Source organism: the organism of the source record quoted next, unplaced genomic scaffold (assembly GCF_019419815.1).
Source record: "Pyrus x bretschneideri cultivar Hongxiangsu unplaced genomic scaffold, Pyrus_bretschneideri_v1 Contig3, whole genome shotgun sequence".
NCBI lineage: Eukaryota > Viridiplantae > Streptophyta > Magnoliopsida > Rosales > Rosaceae > Pyrus > Pyrus x bretschneideri.
In genome coordinates this window covers 9,276,086-9,290,461 of record NW_025999612.1, presented here as the reverse complement: position 1 = coordinate 9,290,461, position 14,376 = coordinate 9,276,086, and the positions used below count along the sequence as shown (strand labels likewise).

Here is a 14,376-nt window from a genome sequence, read left to right as displayed (position 1 = left end):
TTTACATCTGCGGATTTTTGGTGCAAGAACGATCACATCGTTTAGCCAACTCACCTAACTCATGTGTATTTTGAAGAGAAACCTCAAGGCCGAATAATGATTTTATCCTTGTAGTTCGGGGGAGGTTTCTATAGGGGCACATATACCACCCAAATGCCTTTCAATTGCTAGCTTAACTAGCTCAAGTGATTATTTCAGAATTACAACAATTATTAAACCAGGAACGTACTTAGATTGCAAACGGAGGTGGAACTTCGCCCAAATTATAAAAGCAACTTGCATGCAACGGGTTTACTATCAAGTGGCGTTCTGAGTCAATAATACAATGCTATAATAATGAGAGACTTACTCATGATATTTTTTTATTGGAATAAAATGTCATCGTTCCATATTTAGAGTGCTACAATGTTCACCCTATAGTATTATTTTCTCATCCACATTATGTTCTCGTCCATGATAAAAAGTTTAAAAAACCAAACACTCTCTTTCCACCTACTTATATTCCTAAAATATCCCTAACAGTTTTAAGTTCTAAATAAAGTAAATATAAAGAACGAATCTGGGAGATTTTAGGAAAATTGAATACTTACAAACGTCCCTGCCCAACTTAGCCGAAAGCACCAACCAGGTTTCACATATGACGACGACATCTCCTTTTCTCTTTGCCGCTGGAAAAGTCACCTTTTTTTTCTCTCATTTCTCTGCTCCACTCTTTCTTTGTCCCCGTACCAAATCTGGATTTAAGATTCTTGTCCATATAATTTCTTCCTGAATTCCAATTCTGAATGAAGGCTTGAACAGTAAGTAGAAAACAAGAGGTGGGTGGAGTGGACGGAAAAGTTTTCATAGAAGACGTAGTGGGGTGAAAGAGTTAAAAAGTAGTGAGGGACGAAGAGAGAAAATGGGGAGATTGCTGGGTGATTCGTTTCTCATTTCAAGTTTTCTAATTTTTTTTCCATTCCTTTTTTAACAAGGTTTTTGAAGTTTATTCACATGAAATAAATCTGATATTAAAATTGGAATTGTTATTAGCACTCAAAAATCTCATTCTACACTCCTTTTTGGACCCAAAATTACATCATCGGCCCGTGCAATCGAGGCCGTTGAGTAAGCATGATTCTAGACCATCAGATAAGAAAGTTAAGATAATTTTGTTTTGAGATAATGTTATGGTTTTTAATCATAATAATTATATCTTAATAATAACTAGGATAGTTAAAACCTAATTTTTGATATATCCAATTGGTTGTTTTGAAAAAAATGATCTGATCCATCTTCAAACGATTGCAGAGAGACATTCGAATTGGCTCATTATATAAGACTTTAAGTGTATGCAGTCTATTACGTGGCTAATTATGACCTAAATCTAAGTCCTATTTATGATATAGAAGTGGGTGGTGCGGTACAAAGTAACTTGGAATTCATGGATGAGATTGGTGCACGTGGTCTTATCTAGGAATTGGTGAAGGAGTCATGCATGCATGTGGTCTTTGGCAGAAGGTTTTGATGATGGATAAAGGTTATGATAATGATGGATAAAGGTTATTAGTCAAAGCAAGATTGCACCAGGTTGCAAGATGACAGCAAATTTTGATAAGATGTGTGCAATAAAGACTTACAGTCACAGTACAAATAGGATTGGTTTTCGTGACTTTGGCTTGCAGATCTCTATAAATACCAAGCGGCAGACAATTAAAAGATGACATTCAATTCAACACCTAACTGCCCTGTGTAAAACTTCTCAAACATCTTGAGATTTTTTTTATTTTCTTTTTTCCGTCAACACATCTTCAGTTTGGATAAACAACATTGTGAAGGCAACCGGCGAACATCTTCAGTTTGGATAAACAGCACTGTTGCCGTAGAATCAGCCGTTCCCGAAGCACCTTCAGTTTGGATAAACAGCACTGCGTCGAGGCCGACTGGTTATCTATCCAAGTCTCGGTCGAGAAGGATTTTCAAATCCTTATTGGCAGAGGTCATCTCATTAGCCTTTTCGGCGAAGTGAGGTGTTACCAGGTTACTACATTCGGCACCTTGAGAGCCGAATTTGATATTGAACTTCGTAGAACTAGCAGCTTTGTCTTCAGGCTCGAGAATCCAAGGGCCGAGATTTGTTCCTTCCTCGGCCGCAGTCGCAAGATAAAGAAGTTAGCAACGCGCTCAACGCAACATCAACAAATTTTACTCCTCGGCCGAGCTCGGCCACGAGTTGAGGCACGCCCCGCATTCAACCGAAGGACGTAGTTAGCTTATTAGTTACTCGGCCTGCACGCCACGTAGACTTTGTAATTTTTAGGGTCAACAACTCCTCACAAGTGTTATTTTCTTTCTAATTATAGAAAGTTTGAACTACGAAATGAGATTTTTTTTAGTAACAATAACAATTCCCTTAAAATTTCCATTAATAATAAGTGAGAAAACAAGACAGGTGAGCATAACAGCACTCCATATTTATTTATTTGGTAGACTCCACAGTTGGGACATATAGCCTCCATCACCATTTAGCCATAAAACAGCCTTAATTATAAGGGAAGTATTACAATTTCACACCCAAAAAAAAAAAAGCAAGTATTATTTACACTAGGTAGGATGAGGACACGATGACTTTCAAATATCTTTGCTCAAAACTCGTCTCCAATTATCTTACAACTCGGTCCCTGTTTTCTCAGAGAAACTTACAGACAAACATAAACACCTATTTGATATTGCAACACAAATCAATCATACCAAAAATAGCTAGTTTTCGACACAACGTTCTTTCTTTCATTGTTTCAAACTAAAAGAACATAATTTAGCCAGGTGAATTCTGACACTACACAAACTACCATGGTCTCTTGTACCCGATAGGAACAGTATTTGAACCAGAAATCATGCCCCGGTTCCCAAACCCTCCTCCTCGTCCTCTATTGCGGAAGTTCCCACCGGATCCTGATTGAAAACCAAAAACAGAAGACCACATTATTCACCATCCCACTAAAACTGTACATACATATAGACACCACATCCAAAGAGAAAACTGAACGTACCTCCGAAACCACCACTTGATCGGGCCATTGCAGCCAATGCAGGGCTCACAACCTGACCTGCTTCTTGAAGAATCTTGATTAGATCCCTAGTGAATTTTGCATTTGCGTGTGTGAAAAAAGTTAAAGCAGTTCCTGCTGCCCCTGCACGTCCAGTTCGTCCAATTCTGTGAACATAATCCTCAAGGCTTGATGGAAAATCATAATTGATCACACATTTTATGTCCTTCACATCTACAACAAAACGTAGCATAAAGTTAGGTCAAACGATGCGCAACATACAAAACATGGAGAAATCTGCAAGCAACCTTATCCCTGCACCCCTGAGATCTGGAGACCAAATTGAAGACAACACATTCATCATGTAAATGTGCCCACCTTAATTAAGCAGGGATAAGGAGCAGCTTCACCACGACCACCAGTTTCCCATATTCAATCAAATGAACAAGCATGCGTGAGTCAACCGGACTGCGAGGATAACCAGCTCCGTAACCGTGGATGGGCGGCAATAATTTCAACCATGTTACTTAAGACACTTGAAAGGGGGTGGGCCAACCCATTTCAGGAACCTCTAGTACAAATAATTGAGAACTATCCTTACAATGCCCCATGTATATAAGTAGACTTTCCAGACCAATAGAATATACGGGCTTGCATTGTATAACGGCATACCAACCAAACAATATTAGGAAGTTACCCCAGTCATACCAGTGAAACCTTGGTCCTTGTGTCCATGTAACATGAAATTCAAATAAGGTAAGCATCTAAAGAGTTATCACAGGGGACGTTCTACTGGTACGAGAAACCTAATATTTCCCCTCACTCCAACTTATGAAGCCCCAGTGAAGTAGAAATGTGATGCTTATGGAGGGATAAGTGAAATGAAGTCTCAATCATCACATGTGATGGCACCTGCCTTCGCACCCAAACCACAAATTATATCATCAGGAACTGGACAGCAGCCGGCCGACTCGCCATATTTCAAATTCAAGACCCAAACACCTAAGAATTCTAGCACACAGTGATCCTACCAAGACCCCGCGCAGCCACATCAGTGGCAGTCATTATAGGATTCCTGCCACTTTTAAACTCAGCCAAGACCCAGTCCCTTTCGGCCTGGTTTTTATCACCGTGGATGGATAGAGCTGGCCATCCATCCATCCTCAATTGTTTAGTAACTTGGTCGCATCCCTTTTTCGTCTCCACAAAAATCAGAATTCGGCTCCCAACCATCGCTTCTTTGAGCAATTTGATCAGCCTGCCAACAAAACAATTTGAAGTTCATAAGAAAGCCAATAAAAAATAAAAACCAACCTTATACTGTAACCGGATGTTATGCTCAAGAGACAGACCTATTGTATTTCTCCACCTCTGTCACAACATCAACAACTTGGTTTATGGATTGGTTTGCTTTAAGGCTTGCTGATCCAATGATTACCTAATTATAAAACAATTGATGTCAGTTATATCACATTTTAATTCACAGAGACACAAATCTGCACAAGAAAGGTGAATATCATATTGATATGGTTAAATCTACAAAAGTTACCTTATATGGGCTACGTAAAAACTGCCTTGCTAAACTTTCAACCTCCCTTGGCCACGTGGCACTCCAATACAATGTCTGCCGATCTGGTCGGGTCTGCAAGAAAAGTAACTTGCTCAAATGCAATTCCTAAGTTCTTCTTTCAAACAACACTACGAGTGTTTACATGAGTTGCCAAATTCGTATTTACATAAAAATCGTGTCAGCAGAAAGATAAAGGTTAACTACAGAGTGCTCTGCAAAGTCCCTCATGTAACAAAGTTCATGTGCTCAAGCAAATTTGTATGTCATAGAATATTTGACAAAGTTTCATAACAAAATTTTCTAAAGCAGTTATGTGTTGTATTTAAATACTAAAATTATTGTTAAGCTGCTAGCTGTTTGACCAAACAAAAAAGTTAACTTTCAGCTTTTTATTGGTGAAGCAGAAGAAATGATGTAAAGTAACATACTTGAGAAACAATTTTCCTTATCTGCGGCTCAAATCCCATGTCCAACATCCTATCAGCCTCATCTAAAACTAGGTAAGTCACTCTTCGCAAATTTGTATGCTGAGCTTCCAACATATCTATCAGTCGGCCAGGCGTAGCTATCACAATCTCAACCCCTGCAACATGGAAGACATTAGATGTAGGTCCCTATTTATGAACTGCCAAATGGACATAAGTAAATACACACCTCTTTTAAGATCGCGTATTTGGGGTCCTTTTGGAGCACCACCATATATGCAAGTACTCCTAATATTGGAACGTAAACCAAATTTTAAAGCTTCTTCTTGAATTTGAACTGCCAATTCTCGAGTAGGTGCTAATACTAACGCAATAGGACCTTCTCCCTGAGCTGAAGTTTATAACAAAAGAATAAACAAATTCAGGGTCAAATGCTAGGAAACAAATAGTCGCAACCTAAACAGGAATGATAATCAATACTGACCTAACCGAGGCTGTGCGCTAATATGTACCAGAGCCGGCAGCAGATAAGACAAAGTCTTACCAGAACCAGTCTCGGCAATGCCAATTAAATCTCTACCCTTTAATGCGATTGGCCATCCTTGAGCCTGAATTGGTGTTGGTTCAACAAAACCCAATTTCGCAATCACCTCTAGGCAGTAATCTAACACATCATATGACACCAATGTAAGCTTACTAGCACAAGAAGAAAATTTCAATTAAAAAAAAAAGATATACTGTAGCATTCATTGGCAAGGAAATACCAGGGAAATTCGCATCCTCAAACATCTGAATCGGTTTTGGGATATCATGCCCTTCGGTGGTAATCTCCCGCCTCGTACGATACACCATAACATCATGTTCTGACATTGCCCTCACAGAAGGACTTTCAGCATAGAAGTTCTTATCAAAAGGTACCAAGTTTCCAAAATCTTGCTTGGGAAGCATAATATTATCCAAGTCTCCTCTTGACGAGCCACCATGCCTACCTCCTCCTCTTCCACCAACTCCACGCCCACCGCCAAAACCCGCACCTCCACCACGACTACCACCAAAGCTCCTACCGCCACCACGGCCTCCATCAAAACCCCTGCCACCGCCACCAAATCTCTCACCACCACCAATACCACCACGACCCCTTCCACCACCAAAATGACCATTCGATGCTCTACCACCAAAGCTCCCATTACCACCACCTTGGCCGATATTGAACCGCTCGGAAGGGGGCTGGAACGGCGGGTACCCATTAAAGTCTCCTGGACCCGAAGTCGGTCCACCCGCCCTTGCCGAATATGAAGCAACCGCAGGCGGCGGGCCCCTATACGGAGCTGCCCCACCGCCACGGCCATAGGCGGTGCCTGCCTGTGGCGCCACCGCAGGCGCTGGACCCATTAGGTCACTGCAGATGCACAATTACATAAAACCAAACATAAATTAAAAAACTTCATAACATAAGACTTGAATCGAAATTGAGGAAAAGTTAGAAGCAGGGGTCTGAATCAGAAAGCTATGGACTTTGGGGGGGGGGGTATTTAGTACCTGCGGCGCTCACGGTAGGAGTTGACGTCGGCGTATCGGTTGTCGGAGGCGTACATCAATGATAGAATTGCAGAGGTCGGATTGCAGTTCTAGGGTTTCTGATCTGTCAGGGTTTCTGAAAACCGTAAGGGAGAAGAAAGCCAAATTGGGAATTTTGGATTTAAGTTTTGCTCTGGTCTTTTGTTTCGAAGCGGCCAAAGTCTTTTGGTGTTCCCCCAAACACGGTACACCAATTCTCCTTAAACAAGTGGTTGAAATCTTTTTTATTTTTTATTTTTCAAATGTATAAAGATGGTTATTTAATACTACGATCTGATGATATTCTTCTTTGTTTATAAGTTAAAGGTTTTATGTTCGAATCTCATGAATGACGAATTCGGTACCAAATTAGGCTGCTCATTACATGACTTAACTGATTCTCTTAGTGTAAAAATATTGATGTACTTAATATATATATTTATATATAAAACAGTGATGCTACCTAAAGCAAGGACTAACATATCGTCAGATTAATCTAAAGCCCCGTCTGTTTGGCCTCCTTAGTAGGATTAGTTAGGATGGACTTAGTTATTGTCCAGTCTCTTGTTTCGTGCAGTCTAAAATTAGTTTTAATGAGATTAAATCCGACTCGTTTTTACTATATACCTCACTACTATTACCGCGTGAAAGGTTGGGATTAGCAATTTTGTGTTCATTTTTCCCATTTGCATATGCTTGTAAGTACTTTAGTTATTTTTCATATTGTTAATTAATTTTATAATACAACTTCAACAAAATTCGGGGTTGTGATTAATTCACAACATGGTATGATGTGATTTTATATTATAGTTTCAACGCATAGAAAACACCGAAAACATCTTTAATGGTTAGCCCAAATCTAAGACAATGAAAGAAAAGAACATGTCACATAAGCCTGTTTAAATTGACTAGGAGAAAACATGGTCACTGCAAGGCAAGCCTTGCGCAAGAAGTGGTTACCACCAGCCGGACGACCACGATTTCATCTGAGGCAATTTTTCCGGCCGCCATTGACCCCATGTTGGATCCACCACTGGTGTGAGCTTTAGCTTTTTCTTCTTGTTCTCCTTATGTGCTTCTTTTTATTGTATATTTCCTCCTGTCCTTGACTGCATAATAGGTCGTCGTTTGTATCTGACTAACAGGCGTTCTTTCTCCTCATCCATGGCTTGTTGCCATGTCGTTTTTGGGCTGCCTGCTGTTTCTTGTAATTATTTAGCAGCTGGAAACCATTCGGAGTTGCAATACGACATTTTCAGAAACATGAGAACACATCGTGGACAATTCATATGAATTTATCAACAAAGTTATAATGATAAATATCAGCATTAGAAATTTAAATAGAAGATGTGAACTCATTTCACTCTTACATAATCTCTACATCATAAAATAATGTTTGGTTTCAGTTATAAATTTGACATCCTCCGTTGTTTTTCTTCAATCTTCAATCTTCAATCGTTTTGCGTTCTTAACTCTAATTCCGAGCTCATCTCATTACCGCGTATGAGACTAGAATTATTGTAGACTAACATGACAATACCAGTAGTGCATTTTCAGCTGGCTAGCTTTCGAGTTTTCTACTTCATCATCTCTTGTGTATCTAGTCTTCCCATTGTCCATAATGCATAGCTGAGTTTGTTTCATCTCTGTCACTGCTTTTTGAGGTTGATATTAAGAAATCTTGGCCTTCCCGCGAACTGTCCATCCCAAAAACTTGAGAGTGAGCGAGAGATTCATTTTGGAGACTATAGTGCCAAAACCTGACGGCAATATATGTGTAGCCTGTATATGTAAAAGTAGTAGATTTCTGAATTGAACTTGCCTGGAAAGCATGAAAAGAGAAGCGTTTTTTCGAAGTGACGAGTTTTTTCTGCCGTTGTTGGACCATCTACTTGTTGATTGACCTCCACCTCATTGCCTTTATGAATGATGCTAACCTCACAAAAGTCCGGTGCATTGTTCTTAACAAATTCTCCTAACGACAATTGTTTTCCCGCTCGCCTACACAACATAATTCAACCCCGTTAATTGAATGCTAATTCACACTGCTTTGGATGTAATATACCTACTGAACACATTGTTGATCGCATCTCTCATATAAGACCTACTAATAAAGATGATTCCCACATGAGTCTCGTCTTTATGATAAATTCATGCTGGGAAAAAGAAATAACTGGCCGCGCTGCTACGCACCTTGAATGCCTTTTTGTTCCTATGACAAGGTGAGTAATGCTAAGAGCAGGAATAAGATTAAGAATTGATTCTTCTGTGCAATTGCTCTCGTGGAGTATTGTTTCCGCTGTTACCTGCAGTCACATTGAAAGCAGAAGTTTTCATCATCACCAATTACATGGAACTTTGCTGTTTGAAAACAGGAACTACGCGGTACGGGGGGAGTAGAATCCATACCCTAGCATCATTGCACAAGTTCACGTACTTCTGCAAGAGGTTGCTCCTCTTGTTACTCTCTTCTTTAACATATAATCGCACTTGATCTTCGTTTAATTGGCTCCTTGCTAACCTTCCAACTATCAACGTTTTATGACAGGAAAACACGAGACATTACTAAGGATTGGTGATCAGGAAAAACAATTTGATGTATACATGGTGGTTTGATCACATATATGAACCCGAAAAAAGATATTTGATGAATGCATGAAGCGTTTGATCAGAATCCCATAAATATAATAGACTGCATGGACAGACATGGACAAGAAAAACTTTAACAGGTGAACTGGTGTTACCGGGTGTAGGGACGTGGGTGACCGGAGGGAAGACATGGACAAGAAAAACCCGAGTACTACCGGAGGAAGCAGCATTCTCAAGCGTCCATTTCAGAACATCTGTGTCATCTTTGCCAACAGCAACATAAACATCGTTGACGACTACATGTTTGCTAGTCCTTTCTGTGAAAATAGGACTCTCGCTATCCTCTTCTTGTATCTCCCGATTCTTCACAATCTCCGGCGACAACGCGCCTGCTTTAACGTAAATCTTGTAAAATTCTTTGGCTTCCCTCGGAACATAATCTTCATCTTCCCTCGAGGCGTACATGACTAGAAGTACAGTGAACACAAAGTTGAAGACAATGAGATGATAGGAAGCGAAAATAACAAGATTAAATGCCAGAAACGAGGCAGTTTTATAGTGAAAGTGTCGTTGCTATCAAGGCACCAATAGAAAAGGGAACAAAAGGAGAGATTCCATTTTGTCAAAGAGTCATTGCTTAATTAGGTGCCAATTGGTGCAAAAGAAATCCAACTTTTTGGTCTTCTTCTCCTCCATCGATGTAGGTTTGGTATTGATCAACCTTGCATTTGGGGAAAAGGGCAATGCCTCCTTTTCTAGTTGATTTATTTATTTTGTGTCGTGTTCATATTAACTCATAGGCTGATCAACGCACAAAATATAAGTTTATAAAACACAAAATAATATAAAAATCGTAATATAATATTACAAAAATTCTCACAATATTCGTCATAATTTTTTTTTTAAGTTATAAATTTATCAATATAATATTAATCGAACAATATTAATTATTAATCTTATATCTATGTCGTGTACTGGTCGCAAATTATCACCTCTTTGTCTAGCATGTGTGGATCATGTTTAAAAACAAGAGTTGAATTTGATAACCCCTATAGAGTTAGGCAAAGAAAATAAAGCACTAGTAGTGTTTGATCTTTACTAGAACAACACAGAAGAAGCCGGCCATATATTCCTTTCCATTCATAACGCCATAGAGGTAGGAAATTGTTGCAGAGTGTTTAATGCCTACGTTTTCACGATTCTTTGTCTGGACATGAATTTTCATACACATTTGCATGCATACAAACAGATTTGGTCTACAAACTTCGTGTTCCTTTTCGGTCAAAAAAATCTTACTCAGTTAAAAATGCTAAGAACAGCCAAAGTTTGTAATTGTCTAGCATGATTTATTTTTACTTGACCTTAACTGTAAAATATGTACAAGCGCTAATAATTTAGTAACTTAAACAATCATAAACATGTCCCAGGTTTTTAGACACACCCCTTGGGAAATATGCAACCTGATTATATGAGCGGTTCAGTGGGAGCAATGCGCTCATATAGCGCTTGTACATTTACAATCAGTAAATGTACTCGGTATGACATTTGTTAATGCACAATATCAGGTTGATTTTGAAAAAGTGTAAAGTGTCAAGGCGTGGTTTTCGCAAGGTTGCTTTGGTCACTCAGTGAAGGTAAGATGTAAAGAGAGAGAGAGATAGGGAAGCATACACAAGATGTAAATGGTTCACCCTAATTTTGCCTACGTCCACGAGTATAAAAGAGTTCTCATTAATAAATGTAGAGTTCACATGATACAAAGATTTAAGTATAATAATTATTAGTGAGTTCTAATAATGGGTTAAGTAGAATGAGATCATCAAAGATCAATTGTGTCAGAATGGTGTCTTTTTATAGTTGAGAAGAGTCCCTTGTTTTCGTTTGCATTTAATGTGAGACCTTAGGAGCTTTGTTCTGATGTTGACATGTTCACGTTGTGATTGGTCTCTTGATTGGAGAGAAATTCATGTATTTCGGCATGGATGCCTCAACATAAACCCTTCAATAGGCCTTTGAAGGTATAAAATTGACAAGTCATAGGATGCCACCAAGGTTTTGGAAACATTAGTTTAACTACATTATGTCCTTATGAATCAGAACTTGGAAGCTAGAAGTTATTTTAGTTACAGCTGCAGCAACAAATGGACTATGGACTTCGTTCTTATGCTGCTATCAAGGATTTAAATAAGTTTGCATTGGGATTTCCAATCTAAGACCAATCTTTATAGTAGTGCTATCTACACCTCGTTTTATAACATACATTATGTTAATTTGTTATTTGATTATTTTCAATTCATTCAATTTAACAGCTAAAAATTAAGAGGTATGTCTAAAATATAAATGGCTTGTTTGGGAAGTATTTTTAAATAACTGAAAACGGTTTTAGAGAAAATGTTTTTAAAACCAATCCTAGTAAAAATGCAAGTTCATCCTAAAAAAGCACTTAAAGTGCTTCTTGGAAGAAACTCTTCAAGTTCTTTTGGAACCTAAAATAATTTTCTTTAAAAGTGTTTTCAGTCATTTAAAAGCACTTCTCACACAAGAAAAAGAATGTTTGAATATCATAATCCATAGTTTATTGTAAATTCAAAACGATGAACCTTGGATGGGGACTAGAAGTTTTTTAAATAAACGAGTCAAATAAAAAAGAATTTGGTACCTAAAAACCTTTCAACCTTTTAGTGTCATTCCAAATCGATCTCAACCTTTTTAAACATTCTAAACAAGTGCCCAACCCATTGAAAATGTCCACCTGCTAAGCCCTAATTAATTTTTTATACAAAGATAATATTCAAAAGCCACCAATTGGGTATATCATGGTCAAAATTAGTATTAGTTGCCTCATAATCTGAATTTCAAAGAATAGGGTTAATAATTCAAATAGGGCTTCATGAAGCTTGTTTCTGCTTATGTGATTTCCTCATTCGCCGATTTTCGGCTCATAAGCTTCCAATTCTTTTTTGTGGGCGGTGAAGATGATGGTGAGCACATCATGACAGTCCATACCATCAACCTCCATGACCTTCTTCTCAATATTGGCAACTTGAGTTGTAGCCTGGAGTTGGTGGTTTTATGAATGGTTTGGAGGTGATGGCATCATAGGGACGTTTCCATGACATTCTATTGATTTGGAGACAGAGTAAGCCCCTTCTTAATGTAATAGCTATGACTAGGGCTTAACGGATATGACATTTTTAATAGATTAGGTACTTCTTTGAATTATTTGAAAATGTTGAAATCAAATTTGATTGGCATTAAAAATTAGGCAGTTTTAGGTACTTAATTCAATAAAAATAACATTTCATTTTTCCTGGGCCGGTTAACTAGAGAATAAAACAAAGGGAAAAAGCCCTTGATACAAGAAAACATAAATTGTTGTCCAGAGACCCGGGACTGGCTTGGGTGCTTTTCAAACTCCACCAAACAATTCATCCCACTCTAGATACACTTGAAAATGAAGAAGAAAATTTGGGTAGACTGCATGATTAGGTTAACTTTTTCATTATAAGAATTAGCATAAAATCAGGCGAGATCAAAATACAAGAGTTTAATATTTATTTAAAAATTGTTACACAAATGACGTGGTACATAGTTGTAGAAATTGACAAGAAATCTAGTTTTAGACGTGTTAATATTCATTTTAAAATGTTCAATGTTGCCCCCCATTTGTTCTCAATAAAAAAAAGAAGTTTATTGTTGTCATTGACATATATTTGGGTCCACTTTGGCATATATTGACTCTTGAGATACAATTTGACATGCCTTACTTTAACATGCGTTACTTTGACATGCATTAAGATCTTTTTCACTTGCCATGGAGAATCTTAACTCTTACTAAGGATATGGACTAGGATTCTCTTCGGATCTCTTTCATTCGGATCTTTCAAATCTTTTGATTCTAAAGTTGGAGAGAAAGAGAGATGGAGAAGAGGGAAGAAGATAAACAACAGGTGAACAGAAAAGAAGTTGGAAGAAGATGAACATGAGAGGTAAAGATAGAAGAAAATGAACAGGAGAAGGTGAAGATGAACAAAGAATTCATTCTTGACCGTTTGATTTTCAATTGAACGGATAGGATTGAAGGATCCGAATGTAAGGGATCCTAAGAGGATCTTATTCCTAAGAACATGAAGCCAAACCTTAATTAATTTAAATAGCAGAAAAAAGTGATTTAAAACCCAAATGGATAAAAGAAGCACATCCTCTCTAGCTAAGTTTCTTATACACACGTTACAGTTCGTCTTTAAATATATAAAGTTTTTATTGACTATCTAAAGATCTACTACCACATCATCACTTGATCATTACATCAATCAAGTTGATATGATGCCCAAAACTTTGTCCACACTAAATAAAATTGATATGAACATATAGTGCATGTCGTGCTCTTTCATCATCATTTTCTTTTAGACAAACACCACCATTTTTCATTTAGTTATCTGTTTGGTAACATTGCACCAATCATGAGCACACACGCGCAAGATGATATGCTTTGGATATCATATACAACTTGAATAATAACTTATATACCATAATATTGGTGGAGGGATTATTAGATAATGTGAGTACTTGGAAGTCATCCGGGGGTTTAAAATCCTGTCAAACAAATTAAAGTGGCTGTTGACAGCTTCTAGCTCGATCGATGGTGATTTTGCTTTTAATCCTACACTTAGGTCAAGATTCGACTAGTTGAAACTTAAACAAACAAAAAAAGGGATTACAAACTATGATTATTATTTAATTTATGAAAAAACGAATAAACAAGATTGTCAAGACGGCTACATTTAGAGATTAAATTGTGAACGACTTTTTATAAGTGAATAACAAACATCCTATTTATAATAAACTAAAACATGATCTTTAAAACGAAAACCTAATTCTAATAGGGCCTAAAACCCAAAGAATAAAATGATCCTATATATTAATATTTTGATTTTCCAACTAGACTCTCGTCCTCCTCTTAAAAGAATTACATTTACCACCTAAACTGGCTAAAACGGTTAGAATATCCATCTCCACTTTGAAGAAAATAATGTATAAAAGATATATAGTGATGTGGGAATAATTAGTTGGAAAGAAATTAAATTGCATCATGATTCACGGAAGAACATCCTTGGTTAGATTTGGAATATTTCAGTGACAGTTCACATAACTAGTTGGCTAGTTGGCTAGTTGGCATGTTCTTCACTCACCTTCCCTTCCCTTTCTC

The 14,376-nt window shown here is 37.7% G+C and overlaps 2 protein-coding genes across 2 annotated transcripts; both read right to left on the bottom strand.

The window, feature by feature from the left end:
- Positions 1-2,604: 2,604 nt before the first annotated feature.
- LOC125479748 (DEAD-box ATP-dependent RNA helicase 30-like) lies at positions 2,605-6,774 on the bottom strand. The gene is made up of 10 exons (XM_048589567.1): positions 6,561-6,774; positions 5,786-6,420; positions 5,506-5,685; positions 5,251-5,412; positions 5,025-5,179; positions 4,576-4,668; positions 4,379-4,464; positions 4,058-4,284; positions 3,030-3,260; positions 2,605-2,931 (listed from the first exon to the last, which is right to left on the bottom strand). The coding sequence occupies exons 1-10, from the start codon at positions 6,614-6,616 to the stop codon at positions 2,825-2,827; spliced, it is 1,932 nt and encodes a 643-aa protein (XP_048445524.1). The 5' UTR covers positions 6,617-6,774; the 3' UTR covers positions 2,605-2,824.
- A 636-nt stretch (positions 6,775-7,410) lies between these two features.
- On the bottom strand, positions 7,411-9,671 carry LOC125479562 (U-box domain-containing protein 52-like). Its single transcript, XM_048589028.1, has 5 exons — positions 9,323-9,671; positions 8,988-9,106; positions 8,772-8,884; positions 8,401-8,579; positions 7,411-8,275 (listed from the first exon to the last, which is right to left on the bottom strand). The coding sequence occupies exons 1-5, from the start codon at positions 9,630-9,632 to the stop codon at positions 8,250-8,252; spliced, it is 747 nt and encodes a 248-aa protein (XP_048444985.1). The 5' UTR covers positions 9,633-9,671; the 3' UTR covers positions 7,411-8,249.
- Between the last annotated feature and the right edge of the window lie 4,705 nt (positions 9,672-14,376).

What these genes read in the sequence shown, in the direction of transcription:
- LOC125479748 (XM_048589567.1), bottom strand. Translation starts at nt 6,616, where the DNA reads ATGTACGCCTCCGACAACCGATACGCCGACGTCAACTCCTACCGTGAG. An exon ending in TCCTACCGTGAGCGCCGCAG is followed by an intron (nt 6,421 to 6,560) that starts GTACTAAATACC and finishes GTGCATCTGCAG; the next exon opens with TGACCTAATGGGTCCAGCGC. An exon ending in ATCAAGTGGTGGTTTCGGAG is followed by an intron (nt 2,932 to 3,029) that starts GTACGTTCAGTT and finishes GTTTTCAATCAG; the next exon opens with GATCCGGTGGGAACTTCCGC.
- LOC125479562 (XM_048589028.1), bottom strand. Translation starts at nt 9,632, where the DNA reads ATGTACGCCTCGAGGGAAGATGAAGATTATGTTCCGAGGGAAGCCAAA. An exon ending in ACTTGTGCAATGATGCTAGG is followed by an intron (nt 8,885 to 8,987) that starts GTATGGATTCTA and finishes ATGTGACTGCAG; the next exon opens with GTAACAGCGGAAACAATACT. An exon ending in GGAACAAAAAGGCATTCAAG is followed by an intron (nt 8,580 to 8,771) that starts GTGCGTAGCAGC and finishes TATGTTGTGTAG; the next exon opens with GCGAGCGGGAAAACAATTGT.